This window comes from Battus philenor, unplaced genomic scaffold, assembly GCF_028537555.1.
Source record: "Battus philenor isolate CCGP_79_NKW_IND1 unplaced genomic scaffold, ilBatPhil1.0.hap1 SCAF_11, whole genome shotgun sequence".
In the NCBI taxonomy this organism is placed as follows: domain Eukaryota; kingdom Metazoa; phylum Arthropoda; class Insecta; order Lepidoptera; family Papilionidae; genus Battus; species Battus philenor.
In genome coordinates, this window is record NW_027181673.1 from 15,427,701 (window position 1) to 15,445,226 (window position 17,526).

Genomic DNA, 17,526 nt, shown 5'->3' on the forward strand with positions numbered 1-17,526 from the left:
CTTAGACAAAGTCACTTCCTGGAGCGCCCGAAGAACTAAACGTTCCTTCGATCTGTGCACGCACACACAAACACATACATATTCGTATGAATGGTGACGAAATCATTTTTTGCCAAATTCGTCAAATAATCTAAATACATATTAAGCAGATGAAATATTGGCGTGAAATTTATGCCTTTATTAGTGCGACGCGTCGGTAACTGCCTGAGTGGCGCAAACACACGAGAGAACGTAATAACTCTACCGCGTCACTCCGCGCTCGGAGTTTCGTTGATTGCGTATTTTTACTTTTGATATTGGTGACAGCGAGAAATAGGCGATAAATTGTAGATGGAAGCGTTTGTACACATCAAAGTGTAAGAGAAGTGCTTGTTTACTGTTACAGCGCTAAGGGTGTTTGTGATCCGTTGGCACTTTTGTATCAAAAACTAAGCGTCATCCAATTAATTCACGAGTTTGTGAGAACTGACCGCGACATTATATCAACCGAAGCGGCCTTGAATAATATAAACACGGCGATAATAAGATTGGGCAACAAATTATAAACTTAATTAAAGCACACAACCAGTTGCGGGTCGCGCTGCGCGTGCCTCGCGTGTCTGGTTACGTGGGCCGACGTCACGGCGTCAACTGTTTCTTCTCGACCGGTCGGCTTCGAGAGCTCGATTGTTCGCTTATAAACTATCACTTAACTCCCTAAGCCTTTGCTGTGCGAGTCCTTTTTTTCTCTCAAATCAAACTATGATTTTGTTTGGAAAAATAAAAAAACCTTATTCTGTTAATCGTCACAAGATTTTTTAATCACGAAGAAGTAACTTCGGGTACGAGGCGGCAGAGAGCTATAGGCCGTTAACCTTAATCTCTTTACCACAAATAAGTTCGAGAGAACCTCGGGCCGGAAATTAGTTCTTTACCGGATTAAGAGGCCCCCGAGCCCTGATGAGTAAAGAGAAAAGAAAAAAGGTCTCGAACCCTGTCTTTCCTGTACGATGACTGTAACATTAGCGTTGGGAAAATAAGCGGCCGAAGAAACTTCTGTCGTTAATAGAAGAAACCTGCTGGTACTCGGCAGCACTGCAAGTGCGAACTTCGTCACCGGTGAAGATATCGATGTTGGAATACGTACGTGCGGCGCGTGTACAACTAGACTAGACAATAACACCGAGCTTGCGGCGCGAGTTTATATTTAATGGATTCAGGCGTTACATTGCGGAAGTCCATCCTAAATAAGAAAGGACCAATATCTAGCCACCTCCGCACATGCAGTGGTTGTCGTGCATGAAAGTGCACCGCCCGCCAGCCCGCTCGTAAATGCGCATGCGACAGACAATGCCAACTACACAACCGCCACCGCAAATTCACTCAACACGTGTTTCACCCCTCCACGGGGCATCTTCAGGAGTTGTTACACAGATTAGTGCTAAACACCGAGTCCGACCGCGCGAGTTTATCTCAACTGTCTTCACAGCGTTATGTCATACAGTGTTCTGCTCCGTGGCAGTGCCACTGACGACGATTCCTTTGTCGTGCTCCGCTGTCCGCTGCTCCCGTGTAGTGCCTGTGAGTGCGCTATCCGAACCGTCTGCATCAGCAGTGGGTCTACGGGAGTCACTAAGAAATAAATTCAAAGAAACTAACATTGTCACACTACACTTTCAATATATTTACGATTAATATAATAAGAATTAATATGCGTACATAAAAGTCTATTAAAATGAAGACAAAAAGTTATCTCCATCAAAGTAATATAGAAACGAAAATAAGCTTCCTGCTCCCGCCATTAGGATCCATCAAGTGTCTCGCTCATTCGTGGGACAATGTATACGACTTTATAACAAACTACCAAACGTCGCGGTAAACTTATCTGTTAGTAAATTCAAGAAATTTCTTAAGCACAACCTCTGCCACACAGGCATATTAATCTGTTTCACAGTATATTCAAAATAAAAATGGTCGTAAATAAAGGGTTCTAATTTTAAAGAAAAATAAATCTGTAAAGACGATCAGAAAGAGAAATAAAAAAATTACAATTTGCACTGAGTTCGCTGCTAGTTTTATTCAACAGGCGGCACGTTACGAACTAACTACAACTTAGCTTTACCGACGAGTGTCCGCAGCGGGGCGCCGAGTGAAGGAACGACAGGACTCACGCTAAAGGCCCGCCGAGGGGCAGACGCGCGCGGATGTGTTCGCGCCGCTGACTCGCGAAGCGCAGGACGTCCAGACGGTGGCGTAGGCCTCTTAACAAGCTGATTTCAGCTATTTATTAGAAATTACTCCGGAACTGTATCGCCAGCGACTACTAACCGCCGCGAATGAAATGCACCAAATTAAACGATGGGGATTGGTGATGGCTAATGATCAGAGGAATAGATGGTACTCTGATAAATAAGTATCGTCGGCAATCGATTATTATTAGTGGGGTGTTGATGGTTGATTTTGTGCTCCCCTTGGCTGAAGAGACACTCGGCTTCAATAGGTTATCTGGATGAGACTCTATTAGTACTACGGGGATCAGTATAGTGGCTGCGTGGTTTAGGTGTCCGGTTTGGTCTGCGGCCGGGCGTGCCGCATCGCGCGGAGTGGGTACACGGCTCCACGCTCTTGCGAACAGGCTGCATGTTGGGCGCTCGCACGGCTAGGAACGAGCGTTGACGGTAGCTTGCTGGCTGGCAACTGGCGTGTTACTTCAGCTCGGGTACTTGCCAGGTTAGCAAGAGGAATATGCTAGACAGTAGCCACCGCAGCCGGGTGGAATGTTAGCTAGGTTCCGTGATCGGAATCAGAAATTGGGTGTAACCACAACTTCGGTACTATATTTGGATAACACGGGTGCCCGCCGATCTGCCGTCTCGAGCGAGGATTGAATCATTAATGCGTTCTTGGTGACGAAAGGGAAGTGTTACTCACTTCCATACAACTCGGGCACTCGCTTTAAAGACTATTGCTGTCAGAGACGGTGGAGGCAAGACCTGCTATAACTATGTCCCTGCTCTCGCGCAGGTATATTGTCACACCGGTATAACCTAACGGGATAACGAAATTCGGTATAACAAAAGGTTCATGTTCATTTTGAACAGTGCTCCGAGTGACATATGAAATACAAATGTGGTCGTAATGAACTGAACGTGCTCCCCGGCAGGCGAGGCGGATGCCTGTATGTTAATTATTATTACTAACATAAATATTTTATAATCATTCTCATTATGCTAACGGCCAAACGAAGGTCTGTCCTACGGCTTGAACTGTGGCGGCCATGGCCGCGCTGGGCGGCCGCGGAGAAGACGTGTTGCGCCACGCCGCGACGTATATATGCGCTCGCGGGGCGCCCACGGCACGCACTCGGCGCTCACACCCCGCGACACCGACGCACACCAGATTTCGACAATATGAACTCCCTTGTAAGTATAAGATCGCTTTAGCACCGGCACGAGAAGAGGACTCGCGCGGTCTCGCGGCCGCGTTCCGTGGCGGACAGGAAAAAGGAGCGATGGATCCGGTAGCGGCGATCACGCAGTGCCAACGGCCGTCGTGAATTCTTTCTAACAAATGTGCTTGGTGCAGGTAGCAGTGCTGTGCGTGGTGGCGAGCGTGGCTGCCGGAGGCGTGCGCGACAAGCGCGGCTTCCTCTCCGGGCTGAGCGGCGCCGTGCCCGCGGGGTATCCCGCAGCGGCCCCGGGATACAACTATCCTTCTCCTGCAGCCAGCTACTCCACGCCGGTCGTCAGCCATTCCGCTCCAGCAGTCGATTATTCTGCCCCAGCCGTCAGCTACGCCGCACCATCCGTCGGTTACTCCGCACCGTCAGTCAGTTACCCTGCACCATCTGTTAACTATGCTGCTCCATCAGTCAGCTACTCCAGCCCGTCCGTTGGCTACACGGCCCCGTCCATTGGCTACTCCAGCCCGTCTGTTGGCTACTCCGCCCCGTCCATTGGCTACACCGCCCCGTCCGTTGGCTACTCCGCCCCGTCCGTTGGCTACTCCGCTCCGTCCATTGGCTACTCCGCCCCGGCCGTAAACTACGCGGGCGCATCGTCCGTAGCGCCCGTCGCCAGCTACGCCGCCCCAGCCGCCCCGGCCACCCGACTCGTGACCGTTAAAAAGGTCGTTAACGTACAGAAAGTGATCACCGTCCCCCAAATCGTAAACGTGCGCAAAGTGGTGACGGTGCCGCAGGTGGTCGCTGTCAAGAAGCTGGTGCCGGCCGCGCCCGCCTACGGCGCTGGCTGGTGATAGTGCCGGCACTGCCATAGCAGTCTAGTCAACAATTTTATTTTTTTTTATTTTATTTTAACTTTAATTCGTAATGACGTTAATGAAAAATATAAACTTTTATTTTTTCAATTACAAACTGCATTTTATTTTCACATATTATATACCCGTATATTATTATACCCGTCTGTCTTACCGTCGAAGGTAAGTCTACTACTTGAGGAAAGAACTACCTCTTTAGAATTTAACAAAATGAACGCGAGTCTTTCCAGCGGATTTCCTTTTAACCTGTCCACCAGTGGGGCAGTCCTCCGATGACGTCAACATCACCAATATAAACGTTACGGATTTATTTTTAATTAAAACCCAAATTCAACCGTTGTATTCCCTTAATCCAAGTGTTTGTATTTGTCTGACGATCTAAATTTTAAGCAATTTTGTAGAACATTTTTGAAGATAATTTTTTTTTCATGGATACTTGAACCAATTTGGGTTTGAAATCTTTTTATTGAAAATAGAGCTACAATGGCTTCATACGGGTTCTCAGCTGAGAGAAGCAAAAATATATTTGTGATTCTTTTTGTAATCAATTGCAAATAACAATTGATTTCCGAGGTTTTAAAAAATAGATCCAACTTCCATCATTTGTGTGCGTCGAGAAAAAATACCATAAGAACCTGAAATGATAGAAATTGATATAAAATAAAATCATAAAGTATATGACGATATCTCTCGATTTTAACTCGACAAGGATTCCAAGCTCGAGGGAAGTTCAGAAAAAACTTAGTCGAGGTTATTCTCCAGCAGTCCCGACGGAATGAATCCGTCGCTCATAGGGAAGTGTCAGAACATTGATCGCGGCCTACTGGGTATTCATTCATTAAGGAACGAGCGGACTGGCCTCCGGTCCGGCGCGCGGCTCGAGCGGCGGCCGGCGGAACCTTAACAAGCGCGCTGCGAGCCGACAGGCCCCGTACTCACGCTCGTACTCTACTCTCTTCGAAAGTACAGCTCCATGAAGCTCTGTTGCCGCTTTATTGTAACGAGCGAGGAACTTCTACAGTCGTACTTTACACAACTCCTCATTTCGTACGACGCTCGGCCCGATGCCCCGGCGAGACTTAAGTTATAGTGCTAAGGTTAGTCTAGTTACTAGTTAGGTTAACTTAAATAATGTTTTTAACAATAAACGAACTAATAAAACTCACTTCCAATACAATAAACAGGAATTCAGGATATCGATTAAAAAAATTGAGAATCGATACTTAATCTCAGATTAAGATGGATTGATTAACTTTGCTTATTATGTACAAGTGATTTACTTTATAAAAAAATACAGTAAAAGGCGCGTAACTTTATGAAACTTCTTTTATAGGCATACACACAGTGTACATACACACGGTGTACATACACACAGTGTACATGCACACAGTGTACATACACAGTGTACATGCACACAGTGTACATACACACAGTGTACATGCACACAGTGTACATACACACAGTGTACATGCACACAGTGTACATACACACAGTGTACATGCACACAGTGTACATACACACAGTGTACATACACACAGTGTACATACACACGGTGTAAATATACTGCGTTGTATCAAACGCCATCGCGCACCTCGATAAAGAAATCATGAACAGAAAAACGTCAACAAGAATAAATGAAAAATGATACACGAGCTACAACATCACACGTATAAATAATAAAAACGCACAAGCGGTTTCGTTAAACTTCCTCCAAAGTTTTGATCAAATTATATAAAAGAGGTTAGCCAGAGCCTAAAAATATAAAGTTGTGTTTCTACTGTCCAGTGCCGCGTAGTCATCAACGGTTTTGGAGGTTCGAGAACCTACTAACGCCGCTGCGTATCAAAATATATTGACATCCATTTATATATTCATTTATTCATAATTTCCAACATTGAATTAATTTTAGTGATCGCTGGTTTACGTAAAGAGAAGAATGCATAAAGTGCCCAGTTTTACACAAACCGGTACCAAATACAACTTTGTGATTACATCCCAAGTCCTCAAATGTAAATAGACCGGCGACGGCCTTCGCTGAGACGGGCTCAGCTATTAAATAACTTCTCAACGAACAACCAACTCAATGAATGCTTACATTTGCTCGGATGTTTATTTACATTCAGTACAGATGACCATTACATCCATTCCATTCATATTCCATTCCATTACAAAGTGATACGTATTTCGTCCAAAACAAGTACGGAGCTTAGTTTTAATTTCCTTGTATTCGTTTTAAATTGCGCGCGAGCTGTGCGCGTGCGCTACTCTCCCGCGTCACGGCACCGACGCCATCCGCTGAAGCGGCGCAGGATACCGGCCATCAGCCAAGGGCTTTTCAAAAATGTGGATGCACGAAACAGTTAATACATTTCATACAGATGATTATTTCAAAAACTGCAGTATGTATTTAGCATTTTCTCGAAATATGAGAAAATAAGTTTAGAACATTTAATTTTTTCGTCCCGTCTGCAGACTTCAAGCAAGCCCCAATGGTCGGTGCGAGCCCTTGCGCAGAGATGTGCGGACTCGCGAGGTCCCGTGCCGTCCCGTGCGGGGCGGGGCGGGCGCGGGGCGGGCGCGGGGCGGGCGCGGGGCGGGCGCGCGGCGGGCGCGGGGGGGACTACGGCGACATAACTATTTTATTCAATATTGATAAACACTCATCGATAATTCAATTGATAGAGCGAAGACGCTTGCGACACCGCGCGCGCCCCGTACATAAGCAGCGCGGCGCCGAGCTCGGCAGCATTGCACGCGCTCCCCCGACCGCAACCAGCCGCCCGCTTACCTCCTCCCGCTCAGCAACTCGCTCAAACCTTCGCAGCATCATGAAGTCCTTCGTAAGTTTTAGCTCCTTCGCGCGTTTCATTGTACAGTCAGAAAGATTAAATATATGAGCTCGGATCAACTGTAAAGATCCTTTCGTTTCAAACTTCGACTAAAATCGTTAATTATATGTTTATTAAAAATTACATTTCATTTTTTTATGTTACAGCTGGTGGTACTGTGCGTTGTGACGTACGCGGCGGCAGGTGCCGTGCGCGATAAGCGCGGCTTCCTGGGCGGCGTGGACCACGGACTGGGACTGAGCGATGCCTTGGGCGGTGACTACATCGGATACTCCGCGCCCTCGGCGCACGTGGTCAGCGTCGATAAGGTGGTCCACGTGCCCAAGGTGGTGAGCGTGCCGAAGGTAGTGACCGTTAACAAGGTAGTGAGCGTACCGAAAGTGGTTACCGTGAACAAGGTGGTGGCCGCGCCCAGCTACGTGTCGGACTACGGTGGCGCGCTCGGCGGCGTGCACGGCGGCGCCTACAGCGCAGGCTACAGCGGCATACTCGGCGACGGCTACTCCAGCGGCTGGTGGTGACCGCGCGAGATGCAAGATTAGTCAATTTCCCAAAGTGATTTTGTTATGATATTAAAAATTGTTTATTTTTAGTTAATAAAAATATTTTCATTTATTTCACTGTTTCTATGTTTATCTCCATCGCACTACGATCTACATTACGGATGAACTCTGCACATGAACTACTTTGCGCAACGTTCTAGTCTGCCGCCGCCCACAGTTCAGCGCTGGACTTCCCGTGTATCGCTCGCCTCGGCGACCACTGCCCAGACCAAATAATAATGTAATATAAGTATTGGACAGAGAGACAGACAACAGAATCTTTCTTTTAACTAAATACTATTAATTTGTGGAACTTAAATAGCACTTTATAACATACACGTTCTCTTTAGTTCGACAACCTGTTGACATTTAGTATGTAGAGCACGAGCACGAGGGCATCTTTAATTTATTTTTATTTTCATTAAAGAGCGACTTGTTTGGTTAGAATATTTTGAAGAAGCCTGCCCACCCGGCCGAGGTCCCAGGCGACTCCAGATCATAGTTGGAGCTGCTGAGGGATCGGTCGACGTATCCGATAGCATTCGCAATAAAGGAACAACTGACCGAAGCGCAGTCTTGCCAAAAGAATTAGGTTCAAATGGGTGAAGGCGCATGTGAATGTAAATAAATGTATATAAGACAGGAGTCCATTAGGAGGTATATGTAAGGCATAAAAATAACACTCTAAGAGGGTGATAAATAATAAACAAAAAAGCCGAAAAAAGTTAGTAAAAGATTAAATTATACTAGAAAAAAAATAAAAAAACATGTAAACAATGCAATTATGATAATTCTTATAACATAATAGAGCGGAGAGAAAAAATTAGCAACCCCGATGCGGTCAGTTCAATACAGTACTTGGTAATTGCCAACTTTAGCGTAGGCCATCATGATGCCATCGTCTTAGCAGACATGGGTTACAATCATTGCGGACCGCGGAGAGCGCCCACATGTTCTCTTACTCTCCAAGCGCGATGGCGATTGCCAAAGAGACGGGATTGGGCAGCAATCACCAGGGGCTCGGCAGCGGCCCGAGATAAAAGACGCTCGAGAGCGTCCCCTATTCCTGGCTTTTAAAAAGCCAGCAATAAACTCGTGCCTCCCGGTTGGCAAGGAGAGTCCAAAGACCTCAGCCCGAGCCCGTTAAAAGGAGATAGCCCACCGCCCACCGTTGTCGTACGCCCAACCCGAAGGCAACGGCTAGATTTGAGGGACTCGTGTGCCCCACCATCTGGGCTATCCGAGCATCTCAGCTCGAACCTGACACGGGTTACGCTTTGCCGTGAAGCTAAGCGCTCGCGCATGCCGGACGAATCCAACAGACCCGCTCACAAGCCTGACTAGCGCCGTAGGTCAGAGACAAACAGCACTAGTGGAAAGAGCGCTTCGTTTCTCGCATTGTATGGAGGTACCAGCGAGATGTAGTCCTGCAAACAGCCACCATCAGGACTACTAATTTGGGACCTCCCGGACCAGTTGAAAGCAGCAGCGCCACGTGCAGGCCCCGGTTAGGAGTTATAGACGAACGTCCGCCCCCCGGAGAGAGACGGACGCCCGAATCCCCGTTGCCAGCCCCGATACGGGTCGTTATACTAGCGATCTGAGGCCGGCGGTCGAGCCCAGGTCTACTGCCACCTCGTGTGTCGTGAGCTAGGAGCAAAAACGTCGTCTCCGCCCGATAGTGCCGCGGCGGTGAAGGCGGCCACCGGTTCAGAGAGTCATGGTTATTCCCGCCTAAAGCACCTGAATATCATCAACGCTATTGCATCTAAGTCTATACAAACTCACAAACGGCGCCAGGTCTGCACAAGCAATCGTAAGTTACTGTTATTGTTATTTTAGTTTTTTTGGTATAACTCTGTGTGTACATATAATTTGAGTGATAAAAGAGGATTTCAAGTAGTTTAATTAAAACATACATCTTGAAGATAAACTTGCATACACTGCTGAAGGAGTGTCTAGAGAGAAAACACGTGAAAATCTGGGGGTGTTACGTTCATCTATTTCCTATTTTTTTTATCATTGGATGATTTTGTTAGGTGATAAAAATCGTCTGGACAATGTCCGTGGGATTGGTCCCCCCGCTACACGCGCGGAGCCACATTATGCGAGTTTTTGTTGAGGTGAGTTCGTGCTTGTCGCTGACCTTTTTTAGCGGATCGGTTACTTAACGATATAATGGAACAGGCACAACCGCGAGCGAGCACGCGGCTCGCCGGGCTTCTCTGAGTGCACCCGCGGCGCACCCGCGGCGCACCGACATCCGATTTTCTCGTCTGTCCAGACTTTTCCCGCGCGTCGAGGCATTTTCGCGGTCAAGCCCAAGCTCCTCCACCGCGTCGCGCCGATTAAATCATTGTCCTCGCTCCACTTTAAAAAAAAAACGGCATCGACTGCATTAAATTGTCATCGACCGATTAAATTAAAAAAACAAGAAGCTTATTATCAAGGTCCTCGGACTGACACTGTGTTCAATTCGAAAATGCCATAAATTCATCTGACGAATTGATAGCATTTTTCTATTTTTTTGTAATAAAGCTTCAATAAATATAAGATATTAATTTGTTTCATTCACTTATTTTTGCGGAAAGAAAAAAAGTGTTTTTTTTTGTCGGTTTTTAAAATATCACCAGCTAAATGTCATCAAAACCGGCCGAGACATAAATGAATAAAGGAGAACTAAAAAAATGAAGTAAAACTTTTAACTCCTGAAATACGAATAACACACGACGCACGGGCACGAGGGCGAGCTGCTCGCGATCACTCAGAGTCCGAGACTAGAAATGCGGCGAGCAAAAGCTTTTCCACGCCAAAGCCACGCCGCGCGCCCGCAGCGCAGGGGATCCGCATCCTCATACTAATTAGACCTTCTGCATGTATTCATTCATATTATCCATATAGGATAATAAAAAATTAAACATTAATCTATGTACGGCGACAAAGCGCGCGCATGGAGACCGCTCGCGCTGATGTCTTTGTGAGGACGACACCTCGCAACGTGCGCAAGCGTCGGCCGCACAGACTATATCCATTTTGTATTTACTTTTAAAGACAATTAACACGTCGCGCTGCTTTCGTGTCGTCTATGACGTAAACAATGTTATAATTTTTAATTTTTATTATTCAATAAATTAATAGACATTTGTCCTAAAAGAAATTAACGCTTGATATAACGGCTCATCGGAGGACGATGTACGCAGGACGCTTTCAATCGGCCCTTTTGAAAATGTATGGGGAAAACCAATATCCGGCGTTGGGCGTTGGGCGTCCCAGGGCCGAAATGATAATAATGATAACAAACTCAGTCAAAACTCCACAATAAAGAACAAGCGCCAAGACAAAAACACAGATAGAGCAAAGAAGTCTAGAATATTGCACATGTAATATCATTTAAAACAAATTACTTCGTAACATTAACAACGCCACAAGTAGATTCATTAAACTGTCACAAGAAGCCACGAATTTGTTGTTTTAGTTTTAACTTGATATATGAAGGGATTACGCTGTACTACTTCTGTGTCCCGCAGAGTGCACGTACTGTCTAAGTAAGTAAATATCCTTAGGGCAACGGGCAACGCTTGGCTGGCAGTCAGGGGGTCGCCTAGGCGCGGAGAAGAAGCGACGTTGGGCGAGGTCGCGGGCGCGGCGGGCGGGGCGGGCGGGGCGGTCGGCGACTCGGCGCGACTAATGCAAAACTATTGCGACGTCCGAGGCCGCGTGTCGCCACGCGCCGCCTATATATGCGGCGCGCGGGCCTGCCGTCGTCACAGCGCACCCTGCCGATCCACTTCACACGCAGCAACATGAAGTCCTTCGTAAGTTGCGCGCACTGCGCTCCCGACATATTCCTTACGCAAACATTTACTTTACAAAAAAATATTTTATGCTTGATAGAGCGACAAGCGAAGGTATTATATTTACCGTAAGATTAATCTTTTTAATGCTGTTCACAGCTGGTAGTACTTTGCGTGGTGGCATACGCGGCAGCCGGTGCCGTGCGCGACAAGCGCGGCTTCTTGGGCGGCGTGGGCGGCGGACTGGGCGTGGGCGATACCTTGGGCGGTGACTACATCGGATACTCCGCGCCATCGGCCCATGTGGTCAGCGTCGATAAGGTGGTCCACGTGCCCAAGGTGGTGAGCGTGCCGAAGGTGGTGACCGTCAACAAGGTAGTGTCCGTGCCGCAAGTGGTGTCCGTCAACAAGGTGGTGGCCGCGCCCAGCTATGTGTCGGACTACGGCGGCGCACTCGGCGGCGTGCACGGCGGCGCCTACAGCGCGGGCTACGGCACGGTACTCGGTGACGGCTACTCCAGCGGCTGGTGGTGATCGCAAGTGGTGCAGGATTAGTCAATTTCCCAAAGTTATCTCGTTATGTTATATAAAATGGTTTATTTTTAAATAATAAAGATTTTTTAATTAATTTCATTGTTTCTGTAATTCTCTCCCTCGCACCGCGAACTACCGTGTGTGAACATAAACACCGCACTCGAACTAGTCCGCGCGAAGGCGCCGACAGCACGCGCTGGCGGCCGCCGCCCGGGCCCAAATTAATAATTCATAATGAAACAATCGACAGAGAGAACAGATTCTTCGTTTTCTCTAATATGTATAATAAATTTCAGGTATTTTATTACTTTATCAATAATCTTTCATAATGTACACGTGCTGTTTTTTAAAACCTATTGCCACTTTGCAGGTTGACAAAAACCTGGACATGTTCCGATAAAACTCTTTTGAAAATAATCTTAAACCGCTGCATTATAGTGTATGCGTGAAGAAACGTGAAGCTCTGGCGCGCTTTATGCTGATGTATTTTTTGTATGTTTCATATAGAAGGTTTCTGTATTTATTGCTTAGGCCCCATCGTCGTTCAGCCATCATCATAGATGCGCACTGCAAGGCTTAGGTTACCTGTAAAAAACATATCGACGGGGATATGCCACAATTGCCACGCTCGGTACCTACCAACTCACCTGAGTTGGCGATCGCAGTGTGGTACAGTACGCACAAGACACTGCTACCCATTCTTTTAAAACCGGTTTGTAAGCAGTGGCAATCTGGTATAATTAATGCAAAAAGTGTGTATTAGATACAATTGTATCCCGGGAATCGAACCTGCAACCTAGACCGCAAGTCACAGTGCTCTGCCGCTGGACGACCGCTGTGTGCGGTCTTACCCTGGGTCTCATCAACTGGTAAGAATGGAGACCTCAACGAATGGTTTTCGTAGGTGATAAAACGTGACTTGGTGGTCGTCAGATAATCAAGCGTGATACACTTTTTATCATCATTCAATAATTTCTTAACAAACAGAGCAGTTATTTCAGGATGTGATAGAGCAGGCGAGCACGCGGCTCGTTAGGCCTATTTCGATGCGCTCGCGGGACACAAAACGTCGAGCTTTTTTGTCTGACCAGACTTCGAGCGAGTCAACGCTGCTTCAAGCCAAGCTGATCAAGCCCCAGAGCTCTCTGTTGCACCGCAGCTACAGCGCGTGTCGACCTCGCTCCGCTTTAAAATACCGGCGTCGACTGCGACCGATCGACTAAATGCCAAAAAACAAAAAGCTTCATCTTTATTATCAAGGTTCTCGGGCTGACATTCTGTCCAATTTTAAATTTGTCCTTTTGCGGAATTTAAGTAAACTTTAAAATTCCCTCGCACTGGCCGGCGGGAGCTGGACAGAAAAGAGGTGGATTTTTAATGATAATCTAATGAATGTTATCTGAACCAGCCAGACAAACAGACAGGACAGAAGAAATTTAAGTAAAACTGTTAACTTGTGAAATATCAATAAAGTCTCATTTGAGACAAGGAAATACTGCTCGTGCTCATGCTCATGCGCGCACCGACAGTTCGCAGCACGGACTGGTGCAGCCCGACGTCACTCTGGCGCAGTCGACTGCCGGAGGACAAACGCACTGAACACAGCACGCCTCTTATATCTTGTAATGTAGTCAAATTCAATTTAGATAGGCAAACCCATTTCCGACGAGCAGACGAGGCTTTAGTCCTCCTACATCTCTTCATTTATTCACACAACTATCAATATAGGATCATTCACATTGACTACCTGTTTACATTAAGAGAAAAGTGCAAGAAGAGCCTAATTTGGTAAAACCCGGAAACGGAATGAGCTCGCTTGTGCCATCCTTCAAGCTAAAGCTACGACAGTCTCAAACGCGTTCTGCTCGGAGGAAATCCTACAACAAGGTCGGGCAGATTTATTTTGCAATCATTTTTACAGTAGCAGAGCAATTCATCCTCAAGCTTGAGCATTACCGTTTGTGCAGTGGGAAAACCTGATAGTGGCAGTAATTACAAATTTTACATTAAAATCATTCACACAAAGCACTAAAGTCTCTAAAGTCACTCGGTGGAAGTCCTGAGGAGCCGTTCACAAAACTAAAGCAACCCCGAAAGCAACGCTCGAGTCGTTGGCTCTTATCGGCTCAAAAAATAAAAAATAATTTTATGTTTGATAGAGCGACAAACGAAGGTATTATATTTACCGTAAGATTAATCTTTTTAATGCTGTTCTCAGCTGGTAGTACTGTGCGTGGTGGCATACGCGGCAGCCGGTGCCGTGCGCGACAAGCGCGGCTTCTTGGGCGGCGTGGGCGGCGGACTGGGCGTGGGCGATACCTTGGGCGGTGACTACATTGGATACTCCGCGCCATCGGCCCATGTGGTCAGCGTCGATAAGGTGGTCCACGTGCCAAAGGTGGTGAGCGTGCCGAAGGTGGTGACAGTCAACAAGGTGGTGTCCGTGCCGCAAGTGGTGTCCGTGAACAAGGTGGTGGCCGCGCCCAGCTACGTGTCGGACTACGGCGGCGCACTCGGCGGCGTGCACGGCGGCGCCTACAGCGCAGGCTACGGCACGGTACTCGGTGACGGCTACTCCAGCGGCTGGTGGTGATGACTACCACTTAAACATTTTTACAAAATAGTTGTTAACATTTTATTATTTAATTATGTTATTTTAAAGGAGTAAATTTTATTTTATTTTTTACTACTGTGTATTCTTTATACCCGGACCCCACGTAACCAACAAGGACACAGTCCGACACGCGCTTTTAATTGGAGGTGAATAATAACGATCCTTCAATATTTACGATCACCTCCGCGGAGGAAAAAGCTCTGAAACTTTCACTTGTAAAACAAACGCTAGTTGCATTCGTTAGTATATAATTTTACTATTGAATTTACAAAAAAAAAATTGTAGGGACAATTTTTTTAAGCGCAAAAGTAGTAACAGTAATAATTTTTGGTGGTACTGTTCGCACCTGACCGATTTTTATAATAATATATAAACAATGAATAAAAAATATGTACTTGAAGCAGAAAACTAGCTCCTCTGGTAGCGGCAGCCATGCAGTACGATTTGAGACACATTCACAAATCGCATCGTCGTGTTGGTGCTACATTTTCGGAATTGGAATTTTATTGGAAACGCAAGGCTTCAATTAGACCCGCTGTACTCGAGGTATCGCCAACGGACCGCATGTCATGTTCAATTTTCAATAATTAACCATTGATCCAATATTACACAGAGCTGTAGAAACGCGTGAGATTCCGGAACAAATTTATGTGCGATTGTCGACTGATGCCAATGCAACCGAATGACCGTGCGTGCCAGTAAAAGCTTTCAAATTCTCTTAGAAAACAACTCCGGTCACGGGGAGGCACTGAATTGAAAGAAGTAACTGACGTCCACAATCTACTCAGCCGGCTGTTCGTGCGGCATTGCAGTGCAGCGCAGAGCAGCGCAGTGCATCGCAGTGCAGCGCAGCGCAGCGCAGTGCACATAAAAATTGCGAAATCGCTTTTAAAAGGTGGTTAATCGGTATCATCTTCCCAGGAGATTAATTTTGTAACATTATTCAATTTCTCCTTCTCTGTCAAGTGTAAGCTTGTTAGGACTTCTTCGACATAACATTTTAATTCTTTATTGTTTGTAGATTTAATACAGTATTGATAATGTGATTAATAATGTTATTTAGTATTTTTGTTATATTTTAATATAATTGGATGCATCCATATATTTATGCATATAATATTAAGATGGATAGATGAACTTGTTCGATAATCTTATCCTCGAAAAACGCTTCTTTGCTGTCAGACACCCACGGGGCGGGTCTGTGCCCGAGCGTGGACGCTCTGCGACTCAGCCGGTGGCGATGGCACTGTGATGTTCTGACTGTATCTTGTTAAATTTTCTTTAATTTATTACATATAATTGTTATATCGTAATCTATTCCATACAGTGTACACGTCGACTGCCAGTTGCTTATTCTTCTGGCGGCTGCGCACTACGGTTGTCCTTGCAAAAACGACTCCTGCGACGACGCCGCCATTTTCACTTCATCTATGTTATTCTAATTATATAATTTTATTTCGGACTCATGTGCGTGTACAACGAGGACTATTTATCGACAGCGTCTAAATTTACTTTTCTTTGTATTTGTAACCTAATGTATAATGTAAGTGTTGACTTGTAATTGGCTCCCGGTTTAACGACACGATTATTTTGTACTATATAAATACATATAGATGTAAGTCTATACGAATATTAATTAGATAAAAATTATGATTTATTTGCTGTGATTGTCCCTCAATAAATGAATGATAAATAAACATATCAACGTTAAGAAAGCCGGCGCGGCGCTTGTGCCAGTCACACCACGAACAGGTCGGCAGATGCCGCGAGGGCGGTGGGCAGGCTGCGCCGACCTAATACGAAGCAGATCCACCTTCATAATAATAGCGTTTGTTTACTAACGCGGCCTGACCTTGGACGGTGATTAATTCAAAAACTTAGCATCTGTAATACGTAATAGCAGCGCGCGCGCACGCCGGCCTCGCCCTGCGGCGGTGCCCCGAGGCCTTGCGCCGGCCGGTGTCGGCATCCGCCTCGACGAGCTCCTCCTCAACTTCATGGCACAACTGCAGTTCAATACAATACTACAATGTTAGTAAAATGGTATATTTCAGTTCCAGGTGGTTCTAGGTCTAAATTATGTCGAATTAAATGCCCTGATATATACAAACACTTGGAGATGAATAGACAACACTTTATTGTTTGTCCGCTATACAAAAACCTACATGTTGCTATAGTAACAAAATGACACTCTCATAGTCAAGCGCGATCCTATCCATTTGGATGCTTATTTAAGCATATGATGGAATTACCGCGGAGTTAGTACGGGAAGGTCGGAGTGCGACTGAACGCATTTATTTATTTGTCAACATTATTATCTGTTCAGGACGCTCACTGACTGGCATCGCTCGTATACGTCGTGATAAGAATGCCTGAGGAACCCAATTTGGAAGAGGAAATTGAGTTCTCTCACAACGGCTTCATTCAACTTAAAGCTGCGAGAGTTCCACACGCACCCTGCTCCATAACAAACTAATATGAACATATATTTTGAAATTACTTTCACGGATTATATATACAGTAATACCCCGCTTTACGCGAGGGATACGTTCCAAAAAAAATCGCGTTTACTGAAATTTGCGTATAACGAAGTTCATGATTAAACATAGTCAAAAATTATTACAAAAAAATACAAATCATTTTAATAAATTACTTTGATTCTAGGAACACTTTATGCAACACATACTCTTATTTTTTACGGAAAATACATCTATTGTCTTTTGGGTAACGTTTTGTTTACGTTCTTATAAAATACGTTCATGACACCCAACACTGTTTTTAATTGTTTGACAGATGGTCAAGACACCATAGAGAAGTTGATGACTACATTATATTTATATGCACTCTTTCGCGTAATTCGAGGCATTTGAGCGCGAAATTTGCAATTCGCGTTATAGTGAAACCGCGTTTAACGGGGTCGCGTAAAGCGGGGTATT

At 45.8% G+C, this 17,526-nt stretch overlaps 3 protein-coding genes across 3 annotated transcripts; all 3 read left to right on the plus strand.

Moving 5' to 3' along the window:
- Positions 1-330: 330 nt before the first annotated feature.
- On the plus strand, positions 331-4,236 carry LOC137932541 (cuticle protein 16.5-like). Its single transcript, XM_068776170.1, has 3 exons — positions 331-342; positions 3,565-3,659; positions 3,729-4,236. Exons 1-3 carry the CDS (start codon positions 331-333, stop codon positions 4,234-4,236), a joined length of 615 nt encoding a protein of 204 aa, XP_068632271.1.
- Positions 4,237-11,451: 7,215 nt separating this feature from the next.
- On the plus strand, positions 11,452-11,976 carry LOC137932544 (uncharacterized). The gene is made up of 2 exons (XM_068776171.1): positions 11,452-11,463; positions 11,602-11,976. Exons 1-2 carry the CDS (start codon positions 11,452-11,454, stop codon positions 11,974-11,976), a joined length of 387 nt encoding a protein of 128 aa, XP_068632272.1.
- A 1,507-nt stretch (positions 11,977-13,483) lies between these two features.
- LOC137932551 (uncharacterized) lies at positions 13,484-14,569 on the plus strand. Its single transcript, XM_068776172.1, has 2 exons — positions 13,484-13,603; positions 14,195-14,569. Exons 1-2 carry the CDS (start codon positions 13,484-13,486, stop codon positions 14,567-14,569), a joined length of 495 nt encoding a protein of 164 aa, XP_068632273.1.
- Positions 14,570-17,526: the final 2,957 nt, after the last annotated feature.